Genomic DNA, 19448 nt, shown 5'->3' with positions numbered 1-19448 from the left:
GGAGGAGCTGGAAGAAAAGCAGGGAAGACAGAAACAGAATATGTAAGAAAGCAGAATAACAAAGAGAACCAGGAGAGCTGGAAGCCCAGGGAGGATTTTTTTTTTTTCAGTACTAGGGCCTTCATACTGACTTAATCACCAGCCTTTTCTATTTTTAATTTTGAGACAGGGTCTTGCCAAGTTGCCCAACCTGGGCCAGAACTTTGTCCTTCTACCTCAGCCTTCCACAGTACTAGAGGATAAGGTTTTGAGATGTGCATGATTTGGACTCTAGATACCAGGCCTGAGAAGGAGGCCCAGGAGATGCAATGGAAACAGACATCTTCTAGGAGCAGAGAGACAAGAAAGAGGACAGGAGAGGAGATGAAAGGAGGGAAGTTAGTAGAGAAGAGGAGAGAGGAGTTTGAGGTGATCGAGAGAGCAACTGGCAGAGGAGACTTAAGGACAACGTCGTGGAAGAAGTGGCATCTGGATGTTAGTGGAGTTTCTTCCTAACATCCCTTCTTCATATCCTGTTCTCATAATACTCAGAATTTTCCAAAGCAGATGCCAATCTCTGTCCTTGGGGTGGTATTGGCAGCACTCCCACCATCTCCCAGGATAGGCTTTGATTATCTTGAGCCCCTGGCCTTGACTTAAGTGATTGGCTCAGATCTGGGCTGACAGCTCAAGGAGGCTCTGTTCCTGGATTGAAGACTGAAATTTGTGGGAAGCAGGTAGTCTCTGCCCACTGGATATGCACTAAGAAGAGAGATCTTGGGAGCTACCAGGGCCATCTTTGAATCACGAAAGGTGCTTCCACCTCCAAGGCCTGGGAGCTGGAGCCCCAGAAGAAAAGAGAGAAATGGGGTGTCAGATCAGCTCACAGCCCAAAATTATCCAGTTACTGGAGCCAATCAATGTCCTCATCTGTAAAAACCCACTTGAGCTAAGATTCCTTATACTTACAACCTCCAGGCAGAGGGAGATCTGAGAGCAGAGGTCTGGCTTCAAAACAGGATGGGTTGGAGAGTAGGACCTGAGCCAGAGCCCTGAAAGGAAGGGGAGAGTACCTGGGGTGGGAGCTGAGAGGCTGTAGACTAATAGCTAACCTGCCAGGCTTTCCTCCTGTGCCAGGCATTGTTCGAGATGTTTACGTGCATAATTTCACTAAGTCCTCCTGAGGCTTTTGTGAGGTCAGCAGTGTTATTATTCCCATTTTGTAGAGAAGTAACCAAAGCACAAGGGGCAGGGGCAGGTGGCTAGAAAACATGCAGGTGGGACTCAACTCCAGGCAAGTGAACTCCACAGCCTGGCCACTGAGGCCACACTGGGCATTGGCAGAGAATTGGGGCAATCAGGTGGCCAGTGAGACCAAAGGTCACTGAGAGGTGAGGGGGATGAAGGCTGGGAAGACACTGGATTTGATGACCAAAGGTCACCAGAGGCCCTAGGGGTGGTGCTTCAGAGAAGGTTGGGGTGGAAGCCAAATTGTAAGGTGTGAATGGGAGCCAGGTCAGCATGGGAACCAGGGAGTGGTGGGAGGCAGCTGGCGAAGACCCTCCATCCTGTGCATTCGTCTCAGAAATGAGGGCAGCAGGTGTCAGCCACAGGAATCAACACAGCAGGACGCAGCCTGGTATTTTTTCTTTTTGCATGTTGGTGATACTTGCAGGGGTTTGTAAGGCAAGAAAATGGAGAGAGGGGAGAGTAGGCCCAAAGCCCCCCACCCCTCAATGTGAACCTGAGACAGAGAAGTCCACAGCAGCCAGGAGAGGGGACAGTGTGAGAACTTGGGGGGGCGGCGGTGCAGGTAGAGACAACAGCTCTTCCCTCCAGTGAAGGGAAGCAGAGGGGACAGGGAAAGGTGTGAGCCAGTTAGATGGCAAGGAGCATAGGCATCCAGAAAAGCTGGAGGCCAGAGTGCTGAGGAGGTGGCACTTGGGACAATGGCCTTTCAAGAAACCCTTAAATACTGTTTTACTTTTTTTTTGTACTAGGGATTGAGCTCAGGACCTCAAGCTTTCAAGGCAGGCCCAGCGCCACTGAGCTAAATCCCCGGCACAAGAAACCCTTAAATACTGTGAGCATGCAAACAGGGTGGGGCAGCAGGGCCAGGGGAAGGGCCAGGTGTGGCCAGGTGTTCCAAGACTCCAGGCCATTGTCTTTATAGTTTCCCTTTCAGTTCATTTAAAGATTTTGAAATAAGTTTAGATTTGCTTAAAAGTTGCAGTAGCATGGTGCAGCTTTTGATCTGGCCTCTGCATCCTGATGGTCCTGTTTCCCTCAGCCCCATCAACCTGACCCACCAGCCCAGCTCCTTTCAACCCCCACACGGTCTCCATCTCCACCTGCAGAAGACTCTGAGGCCCCAAAGGAGGGCCTAGGTCTCGAGCTGTAGTGATCTTTGCATCTTCTTTGATGCTGGCAAACAACAAATGACTATTATCACCTGAAAAACTGCTGAACAGAAACGTCTTCCTTTCCATCTCCAGAAAAAACGTCAGCGCCCCAATCCCGAGTGGGAAAGAATTCCGCAGACGGTAGGATCCCTGGCTTGGGCCCCGTAGCTTTGAGGAAGTGGAAGACTGGTTGGTTACGACGATAGCCCAGGGGTGCACAGCCTCTCAGTGAACACAGTTCTGCAGCCACACACCTGCGCAGCCAGGAGCTAGGGAGATGCAAGCCCGCCCTCCAGTGGTAATATGTTGTAACTGCAACCCAGCAACCTCTCCACCTCCCCAGATCTTCCCGGCCAAGATGCCTGGCAACATTGAGTTGGTGAAGCCATACAGCTAGGAACACCTGGCCATGAAGGTTTCATGTGACTAAGTGAAATGAGGATGCCAACTTCACATGTGCAAAGGAGCATCGAGGCATCACACATTCAAACAAACCTGTACCTTTTATTCTGGTGTTATAAATAAGCATACACAGTCAAGGAGGTCAAAGAACCCATCAAAGCCATTTAGCTTGTAAGCAAAGTTTATACCTCAGTAAAATGAGATAACTGGACTCTTGTGTGGCTGTTCACTGTTGTCACACCTCAGTTATCCAAGGAGCTTTAAACACATACACCTTTCGGCCCAACAGGCCTCCTGAGTCAGAATCCTTGGGCAGGTGGCAGGAATTGACTTCCCAGCAAGATAAAGTACATCTCTTTCCTGAGAGCTGGGAAACTGTGGGCAGACTATCAACTCATGGAGTCAGCACATGTTTAATTCGCTTTTGGATCACCTAGTACTGGCGCATGTGAAGTGTCTAATAATATTTGTGAAATCAATGAGTGGATGGAAAATGATTCTGAGGTTCCATCCATCTTGACAGCCTGTAACTGTGGCTCCACCATGAAAACACAGAGCACTCTACACACACACAAATGTGCACACCGCACAGGGGCAAAGGAAGATGCAGCCTGCCACACCCCATAGCTGCCTGACCATCCATCCTCACACACTCGTGCACACTTCGTTCTTCATTCACCTATATTTATTGCACACCCATTGGGTGCATGGCCCAACCCAGGCCCTGGCCTAAGACAACTTCAAGGCTCTCAAGGACCAGTCCCACTCTATGACAAGCACTATCGGAAGAGAGGAGGGTGGCCTGGCAGGAAGACAGGTGAGGTAGCATGGCAGCTGCCGGGCAGTGGGCAGGCAGCAGAGGGGCCCACTTGGCAGGCAGCCTATCTGTACACTTGGCTGAACAGAAACAATAGTGGTGGCTCCCTCCAACCTGGTTTCCTTTCCACAGACACAGCCCCAAGGCCCAGTCTTAGAACCTCCCCTGGAGAACAGGCCTGGCTGGGAGGCAGCCAGGACAGGACGAAGGGACTTCCCAGAGTGGGACAGCAGAGCCTCGGGGAACAGGCTCAGGGGGGAGGAAGGTGTCCTGGTACCCTCAGAAGTACAGCTTTAAGGGGTGTGCAGCAAGGGGTGCGTGTCTCACATGACTAGCCAAGGAGGTCCTGGTCTTCAGTTTCCATTCTATCCCACGAACTTCTACTCAGCTACGGCTCTGGCCAGGCAGACCCTCTCAGGGAACTGTCCCCACCTTTTACTCCTCCACCCTTGCCAGCTGGCTACACCTGGAGAACCACCTTCTCTGCTCTGGGAAAACAAAGGGTCCCTGTTCCCAGCACTCCAGGGATCTCCACAGAGCTCCAGAGGCCTTCGCTGCACTCTGTTGATCAGCAACTGAGCACCAGGTTCTCTCATCTGCCCCAAGCATGACAGCTCTAGGGGAAGGAGCCGGGGGAGACAAAGGCACTGAGCCTCCGCCTCCCAGAGAAGCCAGCTGAGGGCTCTCCCAGAAGGCTGCCCCCTAGTGGGCAGAGCCTGGGAGATACTGCTCCCTGGGTCACAGCTAGGTTCTGGGAAGAGTTCCTGCTCTGTTCTCGGGGCATCCCCTGGGGGGGTCACCTAACTGTCCTCAAGGATGGGGTTCCCCTGGCTGGCCTGGCCTGAACCCTCCCCCAGGTTCAAGTATGCACAGGAAATGAAACCACCCCAGTAGAGGAACAGGGGTGACATGGGATGAATGCTGGGAGTGAAGCCCAGTCCTCATTCCATCTCATTCTTCCCTCAGGAGTGGCCAGGGACTGGGACTGGGACAGCACAGTGACTGCCATGGTAGTGGTGGTCAGGCACAGTGGCATTAGGGAAGCTCCAGTAAGTCAGGGAATGAATGGGGCCACAGAGAAATAAGTGCTGCCCCTCAGCAGAGAAGGGAAGCGCCTCAGGCCTCATCTTGGATCCAGTGAAATGAGGCTCCCCACGGGGCATTGTCTCCAGCTACCCCATAGAGGGGCCAGGTCTGTGACCAGCTTCACAGCTGATTGCGGTTCCTCTTGGGGATGATCTTGCGGTAGGTTCTGCGCTCAGAGATGTTGCGCTTCACCTTGGCTGTGGTGGGGGCCTCATCCTGGTGCAGGGAGGGGCTCGAGTGGGACTTCTTCAGGCTGGGTTTGGGTTCCTGGGTGTCTTCAGCTTCCCTCCCCAGCTGCTCCTCCCAGAGATCCAGGTCCCCGGAGGGGCAGTGCAGACGAGCCACCAGCAGCTGCACGTACGTCTCGTAGCGGGTTTTCTGCAACACACGGTTCAATTCAAAAGGAGGCTGGAATTGTGAGGGACATCTTGCAGGTGTGTGCGGTTATGGAGACAGAGAGCTGTACAGACAGAAGGCTATGCCAACAGCCTCTGCACGGTGCTTGGGCAATCAGGCTCTGCAGGGTGCACCTATGGATCACATTATAATCATACAAACCAGGCCAGGCCTATTCTAACAACCAACATGCTGCAGTGCTGTAACAAATGTCTCTACACCACGTTACACCTCCGAGCGCGTGCACTCTGAGGTACTACATGATGCATAAGCCCCTCTGCCTGGGATCTACTCAGCATTATACCTGGGCAGCTCACATCTGGACAGAGCCCTATAGAGTCTGAAAAGTATGTTAACAATTGGCATCTGTACAGCATGATGTCTGCTACCCTCATCTGTTAATATCTGTAACAAGCATCCTTGGGAGACCTGGAGTTTACAAAGTACTTTCCCATTCTCCACTGGATCACCATCCAGGCCCTGGGAGGTTGGTTTGGCACAAACCACCATCTCTGATTTACAAAGGAGGAAATGGGAGCAGGGAGGGCCAGTGCCCAATGTCTCCAACTGGGCAGTGAGGGGGAGAAGTTGGGTCCTTTCAGCCACACCCCTGAGGCCTCTGGGGAAGTGGGCACTCATAGCCCTGGTGATAACCAATAAGCTAAAGCATTGGGCAGGAACTCTGAAGGTAATCAAGGGAGAGGGTGGGCCACACAAGTTCCTAGTGGGCATAGGCAGGAGGCAATATTGATGCCCCTCCCCCTGCCACCCTCTGTTCTCACAGCACACTTCACCTGGCCTACACTGCTGACCACTGCACCCCCACCCTAAGCCGGACAGCCAGGACTCCTGAAGCAGCCACTTGGCACAAGGGTACAGAACTAGGGTGTGTAGGGGGGAGGCTGGTAGTCAGACTAGACAAAAGTGCATTTTGGAATCAATTACACACAGAGCTAATAAAAGTCACACGTGCACAGTTAGGCACACACGGTAAGCACACACCTGATTGGTGCAGACTGTAAATCTAGCAGGTTAGGTAAAGTTGTTTGATCTCTCGGTGCCTCAGTTTCCTCATATATAAAATGAAGTTAGTGCCTAACCCAGAGCTATTAGATAATCAAATGAGGTGATCTATGCAGGTAACATCAGCTTCATACATACTACCTATTATTATTGAGTACGTATTGGGGAAATAATTCAGCTATAATACAGTTTTCCCTTCAACTTGAGAAAAGCATGCATGAGTGTGCAGTTCCTGTGTCGTGCGCGCAGAGAATGACACCTTCCTGCCCTGGCACAAGGGGGAAGAGACGGCTGCAGGGACACAGGCAGCCACAAGAGGGCGGAAGAGGGCACCTCACCTCGTACTCCAGGTACTCCTTCCGCAAGCGGTGCTCTTCCAGCTCTCGGCTGCGGCCCCGCCGCTCAGGTAAGTTCCGCTGCAGATCCATCAAGTCATCAGAGGCGGCGTCCAGGCAGTTCTCGTGGGATCGATGCTGCTCCTCCTGGAGGTGGGAGGCGATGAGGATGAAGGAGCTGTCCCATGTCCCCCACCGGCCTCACTGCTCCTCCTCTCCCGAGGGCCCAGGTGTGCAGCCCTCCCTTGCTTGATTCCCAAGCCAGGCTCCCTGGGGACCCCGCCCCACCCATCCCTGGCACCTTACCAGGGAGCTCTGGGCCGGCCCCATTGGCAGGATGGGCCGCACAAACCGGCGCTGGGAGCCTACAGCAGCAGGGAAGGGCGGTGCTGAGTGCGTGGCTGCCGCCAGGTTGATACGTGCAATCCAGGAAGTCATCTCCTTGGCTGTGCTGTGAGCACCAGAGGTCTTCAGTCCCCAGGGACAAAGTCACCGTCCAACACCAAAACACTCGCGCACGCGCACGCACACACACAATACACATGCCTGTCGTGTTCTGCAGCCATCCAGCTGCTTAGGGTTCCATCCCCTCAAACCAGAACCTGCCCCTCACTAGTGGCTGACCTCTGCTAGCGGTTTTACCTTTCAAAGAATTTAGAAAGGCAAGAGATTTTGTATCAAATGCCAAAAATGGTAGATTATTACTGACTTCCTGGAGTCCTCTGATCAGCACTAGGAGGCCTGACCCTGACTTAGCAGGAAAGGAGGAGAAATCAGCCAAGTTGCCCCAAGATGGGGAGGAGCCTCACAGGCCGCACCCCTGCTTTGCCTCTGTGTCCCTAGCGCCTCTTGGGGCTGCAGCCAGCGGGCATCGCATGTGAGGGTGAGGGTGGTCAAGGCCTGGCACCTTCACCTACCCTCAGGACTTACGGTGCTTGGAAGAGGTAGAGGCGCCAGTCTGCAGTCCGCAGCTGGAAGACATGAGGCTTCTTGGTGTAGTGGGTGGCAGGGGTGGCCAGTGCATGGTGCACCCCAACAGGCTCATCCACCATCTGCCCAACCAAACTCTCCCCCTCCAAGGATGGGTCCTCTCCCTGCACAGGCACAGGGTACTCAGAGAAGAGGTTGTCATCAGCTGCCACCCTCCCTCCCGACAGTTCCGGCTCTCTGCCTGCCAGGGGTGTAGACTCCCTTCCTACCTTCAGGAAGTAGAGAACCATCCCTCGCAGTAAGGTGTGGAACATCTTCCAGCCGCGCTTGCCCCATGGTGCTGTTCCAGGAGCAGATGGTGGGTGGTGCATCCACAGCCAGACACACTCAGACACTCACGAGTGTGCACACAGTCCTCCCACCCTCACACTACCTCCAGTCTCTCCCAATGGGATACATATAAACACATGGGGCATATCAACACCAAAAAACACACACAACCACAAACAAGCAGGGAGTCTCCACACAGGCAATCCTGCTCAGGAGCAGCCAGACACAACTATCTGCACACAAATGTGGATATTCATTCCCAGTACAAATAACCCACCAACAAACAGTTCCACTCAGACATCTTCCTGCAAGATGATGTTGATGGTGTGTGCCCATCTGGCAGGGCACAGGGCTCAGGTCCCAGTCTTGGGGTGTTCTTCCCTGTGTACCCACTTTGGAGAACAACCTCGCCTTTGCCTTCCCTCTCAACTCTCCCACCCCGTAAGACCTGTCTCAGCTCCTTGGGCAGAAGAAAGCCCAGTTCCCTGTGGTCACCACCCTGCTCAGCTCCCTGTGGCTCCTCACAGCCATGCTGGGCTGGACTCCTTCTTGGTGGCTGCACCCCATTCAATCTGTGAGTCCAGAGACAAAGCTGGCTTCTCTGGTCAGTCTGCTCAAAAGCCTTCTTCTGCTCAAAAGCCTGGGAAATGAGGCCCAAGAGCAGACCCTGGCAATTTTGCCCCAGTGCACCCTCTGCCATTCCCTTTCACACAATTCAAGTTCTCAGCAAATTCTGCTTGCTCTCTTTTTTGCAGGAGATGCCTTCTCCCCTAATGCAAAAATCCAGACCCTCTTATCAGACTCTTATCAGACTTTCTCTGAGATATCACCATTCAGAAGCCTTCTCTATCCCTGTCCCCATATCTAGTCCTCAGAACAAAATCAAAAGCCTTTCCCTCCTCCATGACCCTGTACTGGACCCAGTGTCCCCTGCAGACCCCATTCCTCCTACCCTCTATCCAGATGGCAATTCACTTGTGTGGTCTCTGCCTCACCACAGGGGTTCCAGGGCCCGGGCAGAAACTAGACTGCTTTGTCCCAGCACCTTACTCCCAACCCCCTTACCCAGTTCCTGGCACAGTCATCACTCAGGATGTGCTGAGGAAGGAACATGGGCTGCCTGTCCTTGTTATGGGCCATCTCTCTGCACTCCATGCGCACATGGGCGAGGTCCCTGAGCAGAGTTCCTCCCCACACACCACCCCGCTCACGGGCAGGAAACACTCACTCTTCTTGCCATCCGCATCATGATGCATCTTCCGTGCCAGGATGCCCTGCTTGTAGGTGGGTACCTTGGGGTCCTGAGCCAGCTGGAGAAAGGGGTTACTCATCTTGCCAGCTGGGGGAGATGGCTGGGCCTTCTCAGCTCTGGCTGGCTCTTCTTCATCCCTGGATGTCAGAGAATTGAGCTGGGAAGTTGACTGGGCAAAGGCCACCAAAAGTAGCCATTGCCTCCCATAATAGGATCCCCCAAAAGGAGTCCTCCTTCAGAGTCACTGTGTCAATTCCTGGAAATTGCTATAAGCCCTCACACCCCCAACTACCTCTGGGATCCCTAATATTACCTGAGCTCCTCTTTCCTCCCTGAGATGGGCCTAACAACACCTTGCCTCTGGCTCCACCTCACTCAAAGGGAGTGTCATCCAGGGCCCTGAACTTCTCCAGCTCTTAGGTGGGTGACAGAGAGAGAACAGGCCCAGCAGCAGGGGGAAGGGGTAGAGGGGAAGGGGGCTCTTACTTACATAACCCACTCAAGCTTCTCATTTCGAATAGACCAGTAGAGGGCCTGCAACAGAACCACATAGGTAGGCAGAGAAGCCTTGGGGCTGTGGTCCCTAAATCACTGTCTGACAGACAGCTAGGGACATGTGTATGGCCTGTCCCCTCCACCCACAGCATACCTGCCCTTCTTAAGTAGGCAAGCATCCATTCATCTATCCATCTATCTATCCATCCATCCAACTGTCCATCCATCTGCCATTCATCCATCCACCCATCCATCATCCATCCATCACTCATCCATTCATCCATCCACCATCCATCCATCCATGCAACACATCACCTATGGAGTATTTCTCATGGGCCTGGCCCCATGCCAGCTACTGAAGACATAAAGATGATCAAGGCAGCCAAGTTGCTGCTTTGCCCAAGCTCAGTGAAGCCTAAAATAATACTTTTGAAGAAGACAAGAATCACATACTACCATCCTGCCCAGAGGGATCTGACAGAGAAGTAACCCAGCTGAACTCCTTCCCTTCTAATGTATGTGTGATAAATGAATGAATGAATGATGTACTAGAGCTTTGAAATAATATAACAAATAGTATTAACATAGATGTATCTCCCTTGCTTTTGTGGCCCTTGAAGTACCTAGCAAAGAGTCTGGCACAGAGTCAATAAATGTTTACTAGAGAGATGAATGAACATTGATCTAATCACTTACGAAGCACATGCTATATGCCAGGCACTGTGCTAAGTAAGCTCTTTACAAATTTTATTTCATGTTGACTATAAGGTGGTTGTTACCCCAGAAGGAACTTGAGTTGGTGAGGTGGGTGACAGACTAGGTTGCTCAAGACTAGAATTCAAACTAGGAACACCTAGCTCCCAAGTAGAGCTCTAGACTTTTGCTACATAAAACTGTTTTTCATCTACTCAGACAACCAATAAACCAGGACTTCTGACTTTGAAGGGGCAAAAATCATTCTGAAACTTATTAAAACATTTGAGGAACCTTAGATCTATAGGGCATGGTTCGGTAGCTCCAGGGCTGTGAATTTGTACAGCTGACAAATTCCAAGATGCTGTCGATGCTGCCAGCCAGTGACCCACTTTTTAGCCCTTCAACAAACAAACCACATCTTCTCAAAGGGTATTTCAGCAGAGCCAAGCTGGAGCTCCTCATTCCCCTTGGGTCCCAACCCAGCAAGGGATGTCCTTGCCTCACCTTCAGCAGCTCCTTGCGGAAGTTCCCGCCATCCTGCAGGCCGTTCAGGTTGGCTATGAATTCCTGGCAGCTCATGCTCTTCCCGATGTTCTGTGGCCATGGATAGAAATGGGAGAGCTAGAGCGCGCCCCTGGACAGAGCACACTCCCAGATGGCCCCTCCAGAATTCTCTCCAGGCCCCCAGGACCACACTCCAGGGGCCCTGTTCTGATCCACCCCAGGCCGCTGCAGCCCTCCACCTTGGCCCCTGCTTGGGGCTCACAGGTGCTCTCCCAGCTTCTTACCTGTCCGTGCAGGTCCGTGTTAAGGAGCATGATGGCACAGGTCAAGGTGTGTATGGAATCTGCCCAGGGAGGCCAGTGGAGGAAAGTGCATTAGAACCCAGACTTGTCTATCCTTGGTCCACACTAGACAGGGTGACCCCCTATTTCTCTGCAGTCCCCAACACACTCCCAGCCCTGTCCCCCAATGAACTCCCAAGTGGATACAAGGACACTTCTGTGCCAAGACCCTCGGCCCTGCCTTGGGCGAGCTCTCCCTACCTACTGAGGGGAAAGTCTCAGGGTTGCAGTGGTGGAAGCGTCTAGAAAACTGGTAGAGGATTCGCTCCCGCTCTTGTGTCTCCCCGCTGAGAACCAGGGACTGGAGGAAGCCCCTGCAGAGAAGAGCTTGAGTCAAGGAGAGCCAGGCTGGGATGCTCTGAAGACCCCTTGGGCTTGGGTCCTGAAAGCCCTGCCCATCCCTCCTACCTAGCCTCCCCAGAGGGCCTGAAGGTGTTACCGGAGGGCGCAGTCCAGGCTCTGGCCTCCGAACTGGAAGAAGGACAAGTACTCCTCAGCCACAGCCCTGCTGAAGTCATTGCTGCAAAGGGAAATGGGGATGAAGACTGCAACAGAGGTCAGGCTGGGCCATAGACACAGAGGGCCTTCCAGAGCCTGCAAGCATGATGGGGCCTGACGGGAGGGTGGGGAGTGGCAAACAAGGGAAAGTCACAGCTAGGCTGGACCCCGAGTACGAGCCCAGGGGGTATCCAGGGTCTCGCCTGCTCCAGCATCAGGTCAGTGTTGCATAGGAAGGAGTCAGGGGGCTTGGGGCTGGCAAGGGGCCTGGGCCCAGAGGCTCCAAGCAAGCATCTAGGTGAGGAGAAGAGGTGACTGACACAAGTGTGCCCAGGGGAAGCAGCAGGGACAGCCAGGGAGTGGGGGAAAGGCTGAGGACAAGGGATGGACACACTGGGGGGAGAGGGACAAAGGAGATGCAGGACGGGAAGGGGAGGAGCAGCCAGTGGAGGTCTCAGACCCAAAGTCTCTTACTTCTTCTGCAGGTAGGCAGCCACTTCTGACTTCCGGAAGCCATCCAGGTGATAGAGCCGGGAAGCCAAGTTCCAGGCCACTTTGTCATTCCTGACACCATTCGCCAGCTTATCTCCAGCTGGTGGCCTCTGGTCTTCCTTGGGGGACTGTGCCTGGGGCATGGGGCTCTCAGGAGGCCTGGAAGAGTCCATTGCTGTCCTCAGACACACATGGAATGGGCATGCTGGGGTTTTGGGTCAAGTTGTTGAAAAGCATGTCCAGAACTTAGGGTTGGGGCTGGTGTGCCTGAGTCCTGAACGCCCGTCCTGGAGGAGCTACACCTAGGCCCTCGCCCAGGGAGAGAAAAAGTCATGGCTGGCCTGGCCTGGCCTGGGCCGGGATCAGAGAACCCCAAGGGGAAGTAGTCAGGTAAAATCACAAGGACCAGAGCCAAGTTTGATCCCTTGAACATCCTCAGGTGAACTCCAGGGGTCTTCCAAGCCATCTTACTCAGGAGGTAGGTACAGCCCTTGAGGGCCCCAGTGGGGTTGGACACGACCCACGGTAGGATGGGACTGTCTCCCTCACCTGAGCCCATTATCACAGGTCTCCACCTCTCTACCCCAGCCCCAGCCTCAGCCTCCACCCCTAGCTCTGGAGCTAACAGAATGTAAGGTTCAGGCCAAAACCAGGGATCTAGACTAGCTTTAGGAATGGTGACAACTTGGAAAGTCAAGGAGAAGGTTTCCAGTCTCCCTCTGCCCCTGCCAGTCACAAGGTGACTGGCTGGTGACCTATGACAGTGTAAACAGGCCCAGACAACCCTACTAGTGTCAGAGCGTGCTCAGACGCTAACACTCAGACTCTTAAAAGTCCATTTCCACCTGACTATGCTGGTTCTCCCGCAGTGTTACAACCAGGTGAGGGGCTTCCAAGTCATTCCATATGCTTGATCCAAGTCAACACAGTTGAGGGTTGTACATACAGGTAGGCATACATCATCACAATACGAAAACAGTCATTAACAAAATGACCACCTAACAGACCTCACTTAACAGCCTCTGCACTTAACATGAGTGGGTCAGGTCTCTCCTGAGAAATTCTCCACTTTCTGAGGATCCTAAACATCCCACAGTAGAGGATACATGTGAAGAAACTGCAAAGTACAAAAGAAGACATAAGATTTCATGGAGTCCTCAAAAGCAACGCTCAGAGTCTCCAGGAGTCATAAGGAAAGTCATGGGTCAATAAGGGACTCCAAGAGTTAGTGCACTGAATAACTGAAGAAGAGGAAATAAAAATAATGATGCAACTGTAGTATCAAAGAGAATCATTTGAATAATCTACTGACAAAGGCCTAAAATACATTTTGTTTTGTTTTTAAAATTACTTAGTCAAAAATATGTCGGTAAAATAATGTCTAGATGGGGAAGAATTTCAGGGAAGAAAAAACACTATATAAACAAAAATTGTCATGGAATTGTATACTTTAAATGGGTTAACTGTATGGTATGTGAATTACATCTCAATAAATGTCTGTATTTTTGAAATGATCTTTATGATCTCACTGTGAAAATCAAGCATAAGTGAATGAGGCTAGTAAATGTGTACCAGGAAAATTAAGCTTGTTACACTGTGCTAAATATAAGATTAAATAAAACTTATTTATACAATGTTTAGTGCCATTTATCAAGATAAAGTCTGAATTAAACCTTTTCACATTATTTACCATGAAAGTGTAGTTGTCCCATTAGGTGGACAGAGTTTTGTTTGGGATAATAAATCTTCCTTTTCAGATACTGAGACATCTTTGGTACCCATCCTGGGAACAGCTACAAGGGGGTATCATTTCCAGGGATACAAGGAAAACTGGTTCTTGGGCTTCTGGCCCAGACCAATATTCTGTGACCATCAGCCAAGGACACTGAGATAGGAGCAGGGTTATATTGTAACTTCTCCACCATTAATGACCTGAACCACCACTAGCTTCTTTTGTCTCTTCAATATGGCCCCTACTTAGTTGATCAGAGACCAAAACCCTCTTCCCAAGTAGATTTCCTAGGAGCTGGCATCCTGAGGCAGACAGACATCTAAGCTGGTTTCCCAGTTGGCCTATCCCTACCCCTGGCCACAGTTCTGAGGTTACACAATCCTGCTGTGGGCACCAAGATCCATTCTTTCAGTCCCAATCAAACCTCTCCTTGGTAAGATACAAACCAGCATCCTGCCTTGGGCTCTTTGATGAATTTCTCCCAGAAACTTCTTCCAACTCAAAGCAGTCTGTAATCCCCACAGCACAAGCTCTGACCTTCTACCCCAAAGCCTTCCTATCACAGCCCTGGTCAGTGTCCCTGAACATGTCCTCTCTTTCCCATTCTGGTGTCCAGCTATGGGCACTTCTCCTGGCCTTGTCTGCATACTCAAATCCTGCCTCCATGTGTGTCAGTCTGCTCTCTGGTTTCTTGTGCTTTTAAACCCTCTAGTCTTCAGCAAAACTCCACTGGTGCACAGTTACACAATCCTATATAATCCCCGTAATAAGGTCATGAAGACTGCAATTAAATATGTTAGATCTCAATGTGCATTTCCTAGACTTAATCCAGACCAGGGTCTGGATGTGTGGTCATCATGAGGAGCCAGAAGCTGCTTAATCTGAGACTTACCCTTCTGCAGAAGTCCAGTGAACGTCGGGCTGGGTGCCTGCAGCAATCCTAGCTGTGCCTTCATTCTCTACTTCCTGCCCTGGGTCTGGGGCCTCCCCAGCCTCTTCTTTCTTCGGGGAACTTGGCTCTATCCCATCTGTTTCCAGGAGCAAAGGGTGTGAGGCATCTAGTGGCCACTTGGGGAAAATGCCAGGGCTGTGGTGCTGGAGCTGGGGGCTGCCCTCCTGGGACGACACTGGGGTGGGCCTGGGGCCGGGGCCTCTGCCCTCAGACTCAGGGCTGCCAGGCTCAGATGAGGATACTGGGCTTCCACAGGGGCTGGGAGTGAAGGTGCAGGTAGCAGGTTCCTGGAGACACCTGGCATCCCGTTCACCTGAGGAAGAGCACAGTGAGCAGGTGCAGAACATTTGGCTGCTGCCCCCAGAACCCTTCCCCAGGTACCTCCCCTGGCACTGGGCAGCACGCCCTGTCCTCCATCCCACAGTGATCCTTCCTTTGGTTCCCAGGACTCTAGCCCCTGGGCAAGGCAGGGCTCAGTGCTTGAGAAGCACATGAGAAGTGCTGGGTCTTTCATACATTCCTTCACTTACTCTGCATATTTGAAAACCCATTTTATTGACGAAGGCATAGAAGCAAAGGTTAGATTTAAGCCCAAGTCTGTCTGCTCCAACACAATAAAACAAATCTAAGAACCACTTCTGTCTCCACTCTGAATCCCAAAGCCTCCTATCACCCAATTTCCCAGACTCCAATCATGGGTCTCACCTCTATCCTGGGGCCAGGAAGGACCTTCTTCTATCTGCCAGCCCTCAGGGCTTGGTGGGGCCTATTGAGAGAGGCAGGGGTGAGTAGGGAAGGGGAGGAGGAGGAGAAAGGCAGAATGCTCAGGTATACAGAAGCCCCTTGCTTCTTGCCAACCTCCCACCCACAGCACGGGCACCAGTCTGATCCTCAGCTCAGAAGCAAACTCTTGGATGGGATAAGACCCACATCCTAGTAGTGTTGACGCTGGGCCCTGGAAACCCAGGTGAGAGTGAGGCCCAGAGCGGGGAAGTAACTTGCCCATGGCTGCACAGGGTGTGTGGCAGGGCTAAGGTCCAACCCATATCTTGCAAGGAGAGGAGCTGTTTGTTCTCTAGATGTATCCAGACATAACCCCAAGAGCTGGTGAACTGATGGCATTTGTGGACTTAGTTGTCATCACATTCAGTCCACATCATGGCACCAATAAAATTTCCCATAATTCTGCAGGCCACACTGGTGATTTTCTCCTATATTACCTCAGATTCCAAAAAGTCCCAGTATCATAGAGACTGCTCTGGACCTGGTGGTCCTTGAGGAAGGCCCTCTTTTGGTGTTCCCAGCACAGCCCCAGTGGCTTTCCAGGACTGAACTCACCTCGCCTTCCTCCTGAGCAGGAGGTGCTGTGGGAGTCCCCTCAGCAGTGGCCACCGAGGCCCAGCAGAAAGGGTGTGTTTTGTAGGGAGGCACAGGGAATGGAGGGGTGGTGCACCCACTGGATCCAGCGGTGCTGCCCCCCAAATCCAGCTCCCTTTCTAGCTCCCAGGGCCCACTGTTGTGTGGGAATGGCCAGTCAGCCCCAAGCCTCACATCTGCCTGGGAGTCTGGGAAGCCCCAGGAAAAGCACTCCCTGGAAACACTGATGTCAGAAGAAGGGCTCTCCAGGAAGAGGGGGTTGTCGAAGAACACACTCTCCTCCTCAGGACCCCACTCTGGGGAGGATCCTTCCCTGGGCCAGGCTTTGTTCTCCCCCTCAGGCCCACTGCTGTCTTCCCCAGAGTCCTCCTCGGTGGGTGGGCTGGGGTGCAGGCCTGTGTCACCAGGGAGGTCTGGAGTGGATGAGGGGAGGCAGCACCTCAGCCTGGTCTTGAGTCCTTCCGTCTTTTCTAGCTCTTCCTCCAGGTCCAGGACGCACATCTGGGCCTGTAAGATGCCAGCCCAGAACATCACCTGTGTGGACGAGCTCTGGCTCTGCAGCGGAGTCCCCGGAGGACAGCTGTCCCCCTGTGCCTCTGGCGATGCTGCTGTTGGCCTGAGCCCCTCCTGCGAAGAGCAGCTTCCCAAGTAGGCAGGCTCCATAGCAGAGCCCCTGAGAGGAGCATCTGTCCTGGTGGGTTCAGGAGGTTCGAAGGTCCAGGTGTGCTCCTGGCGAGATTCCAGAGGACCTGGGTCGTGGCCCATCTCCCTCAGGCATGCTCCTGGGTGGGACTGCAGGCTGTCTCCTGAGCAGATACTGAGCAATTCCACAGGCTGGGGGTGGTCCAAGAGTCTGTCGTCACCCATCATCCACAGTGAAAGCTATGTAGGAGTTCCAGGAGTGTCTGTTTTCACAATCGCATTTTGTGGACTAGGGGGAGCACAGCTAGGGTGTCAACTGGGTATCCATATCTATCCTGGAAATCCCCCAAAAGAGAAGCAGGTTAGAAAAGGGCTATCAACATCCAGAAGCACATGGCCAGAGCATCAGACATGTGTCAAGTACCTGCCATGTCTATGACTGCTGCAAAGGGACACTGTCCTTACAGCCCCACCAGGGTTAGGAGTATACCATTTAAGCTATCTGAGCATAGTCTCAACTTCCCATCATGACAGCATCTTCCTCCAAAACACCCATTTGTAGGCTGACACAATCCCCTGTGGCTTAGCTGAAAAGGATAAACTGATCAAATAAGATATATATGGGAGCTGAGCAGAGGTGGACCAGCCAGAAGGAGCAGGCTTGTGGGAACAGCAGGCACCCAGAAAGGCCACAGGCTGCCTGGTTTCCACTATGCACAGTCCCATTTTTGCAACCTGCATCATTTATAAGGTGGGGTCTTGGTGCCCCCCTTGCAAGCTGTACACAGCTGTACACCTTGGCCCAGAAGGAAGCAGGAGGAGGTTCTGTGCTAAGCTCAGCCCTGGCCTCTTGGAAAAGGAAGCACCAGCCCTCCTAATTTACTGCTGAGCAGACTACCTGCTGCCTAGGGAGGAGATTCCTGCTCTCTGGGGAGGAATGGGGAAGCAGTGGCCAAGGCTGGCTGGGCTGCACATCTACTAGAGCTGCCCTGAGCATTACACACATGACTACTCAGGGAAAGCTGTATTAGACAAAGCTGAGGAACCAAGGAGGGCACTTCCTGTGAAGCATGGGTCTCTAAAGTCTGCATGTGGATGGCCTACACCTCTCTGAGTGGCCCTACTTCCTTGGAACAATGGCTTGTTTTGACCCAATGGACACCGTGAAACTCATAACTTGTAACCAGTTTCCCTCTTGGTGCCTGGTTAAGTACAAAGGCCTGTGATGTGTATTTCTAGTGCTAACCACACCTCTGGTTTTACTACATCTTTCCACTGTTTGCCTCTGCCTCACTTTCTTCACCTATAAATTTCTATCTTAAAAGACTGCATGCATGCCTGTAAGCTGTACTGAAATATTGTGGGAACAAGAGTGATAATTATACACATATCTATATGGAACATATAGCTACATGTGACGTCCAGATACCCAATACAATAGCCCTTTTTGCCTGTCCAGTTAACCAAGTCCATCCTACCTGACACCTGGATGAAGGGGTACCTGTTGTGTCCATTCACAAATAAGAAAGCCAAAGCCTGAGACTGGATTAGTGACCCGCAACTGGAGAGAAAGGCCTGGATCTGACTCCAGACCATTCACCTGCAGCTGCTTCTCTAACACAGAGGGTATGTTCTCTGTCCCAGCACCATGGCTTGTCCTTGTCCCAGGCTCCAGACCTCCCACTGAGGTCCTATCCCAGGCAGCTATAAGAGGACGGAGCCTGACCTGGTGCTCAGGTGCCCCAGAGACACATGGCCTACCCACCAGAGCCATTCCTCCATTGCTGGCAGCAGAGACCACTGGGCTGAATCAATGACCACATGGGCCAGGGCTTAGTCCCCTCCCTGCCCCTGAGAGCTGAATGAATGGACCTCAGGGCCTTGGCCCTCGCATCAGAGCAGAGCTGGGTACTTCACATCTAGCTTCAGCCTGGGCTCAGCCCATTACCCAGCCACTCAACACACAGTAGCTCTCAGGACTTGCAAACTAGGCCAGGTGGGCTTCAAATAATATCTAAAGCCTCCTAGAAGGTGTGGCTTTGCTCATGGGTACCAGAGAGAGATTAGGTAGGGCTAATATATATGTCAATTTCTTAGGCATCTTCAAAGAACCCTTCTGAAATTTCCTCAAAAAAAATCACCATTCCTCTCTCCTGACCCCTCATTTCTCACTTTCAGTGTAACCTGGCCTTGCTGAATGAAAACCTCATGATTTTGAAGTTTCAGCCACCAGGACAGGTCCCTGAGCAGCCTTCAGGGTCCTTGCATCATTTAGTGATATCAGCCTCCTCAGAAGATGGACTCCAGGAGGACAGGACCATAATTTAGATTGTTTAATCTTATATTTGATGCTCTGAACTGAACTGATTCAAATTTACTTGCTTGTCATTCCTCTGCAACTGTTCTAGCTAAGTCTCCATCATTCTAGTTTCCAGCTGCCCACCCCATCCCCATCCTCCAGCCTACAGACTGAAGAGTAGTTGGTTTTCTCCCTGTTGTGGTTTATATCTAGATGCCCCCCAAAGACCCTCAGGCACTCATAGATGGGGATTTTGGAAGGTGATTAAATCATGGGGGCCATATAGCTGACTTTCTGTTAAGAGGTGGGGGTCTGATCAGAAGACACAAGTCACGGGTCGTGACCTGGAAGTGTATATCTCCCTCCTTGGCTCCTCCCCTCACTCTCTCTGCTTCCTGGCTGCTATGATGAGGGCAGCTTTCCTTGGAGGCAGGTCCTTCCCCATGCTGCCTCTATCCTGGAGCAAAA

The 19448-nt window shown here is 52.2% G+C and overlaps 1 protein-coding gene across 8 annotated transcripts in view; it reads right to left on the bottom strand.

Annotated features, from left to right (window-relative positions):
* Positions 1-2865: 2865 nt before the first annotated feature.
* Positions 2866-19448, bottom strand: part of Psd4 (pleckstrin and Sec7 domain containing 4) — a 38539-nt gene continuing 21956 nt past the window's right edge. For 7 of the 8 annotated variants that reach the window (XM_004844537.3, XM_021258174.2, XM_021258175.2 and 4 more), the window contains 15 exons: positions 16001-17016; positions 15368-15428; positions 14603-14975; positions 11961-12137; positions 11428-11508; positions 11190-11302; positions 10932-10990; positions 10648-10737; positions 9443-9486; positions 8929-9089; positions 7640-7710; positions 7371-7534; positions 6747-6891; positions 6444-6587; positions 2866-5064 (listed from right to left, as the gene is read on the bottom strand). In XM_004844537.3, coding sequence (XP_004844594.2) covers positions 4807-5064; positions 6444-6587; positions 6747-6891; positions 7371-7534; positions 7640-7710; positions 8929-9089; positions 9443-9486; positions 10648-10737; positions 10932-10990; positions 11190-11302; positions 11428-11508; positions 11961-12137; positions 14603-14975; positions 15368-15428; positions 16001-16909 — 2850 coding nt within the window. In that variant the 5' untranslated portion in view covers positions 16910-17016 and the 3' untranslated portion in view covers positions 2866-4806. The remainder of the gene's footprint in view (positions 5065-6443; positions 6588-6746; positions 6892-7370; positions 7535-7639; positions 7711-8928; positions 9090-9442; positions 9487-10647; positions 10738-10931; positions 10991-11189; positions 11303-11427; positions 11509-11960; positions 12138-14602; positions 14976-15367; positions 15429-16000; positions 17017-19448) is intronic. The other variant, XM_021258177.2, reaches the window with a different exon arrangement.

This window comes from Heterocephalus glaber, unplaced genomic scaffold (genome assembly GCF_053883595.1).
Source record: "Heterocephalus glaber isolate CG9 unplaced genomic scaffold, H.glaber_assembly_v1.0 deba00000470, whole genome shotgun sequence".
Lineage (NCBI taxonomy): Eukaryota > Metazoa > Chordata > Mammalia > Rodentia > Bathyergidae > Heterocephalus > Heterocephalus glaber.
This window is presented reverse-complemented; position numbering and strand designations above follow the sequence as displayed.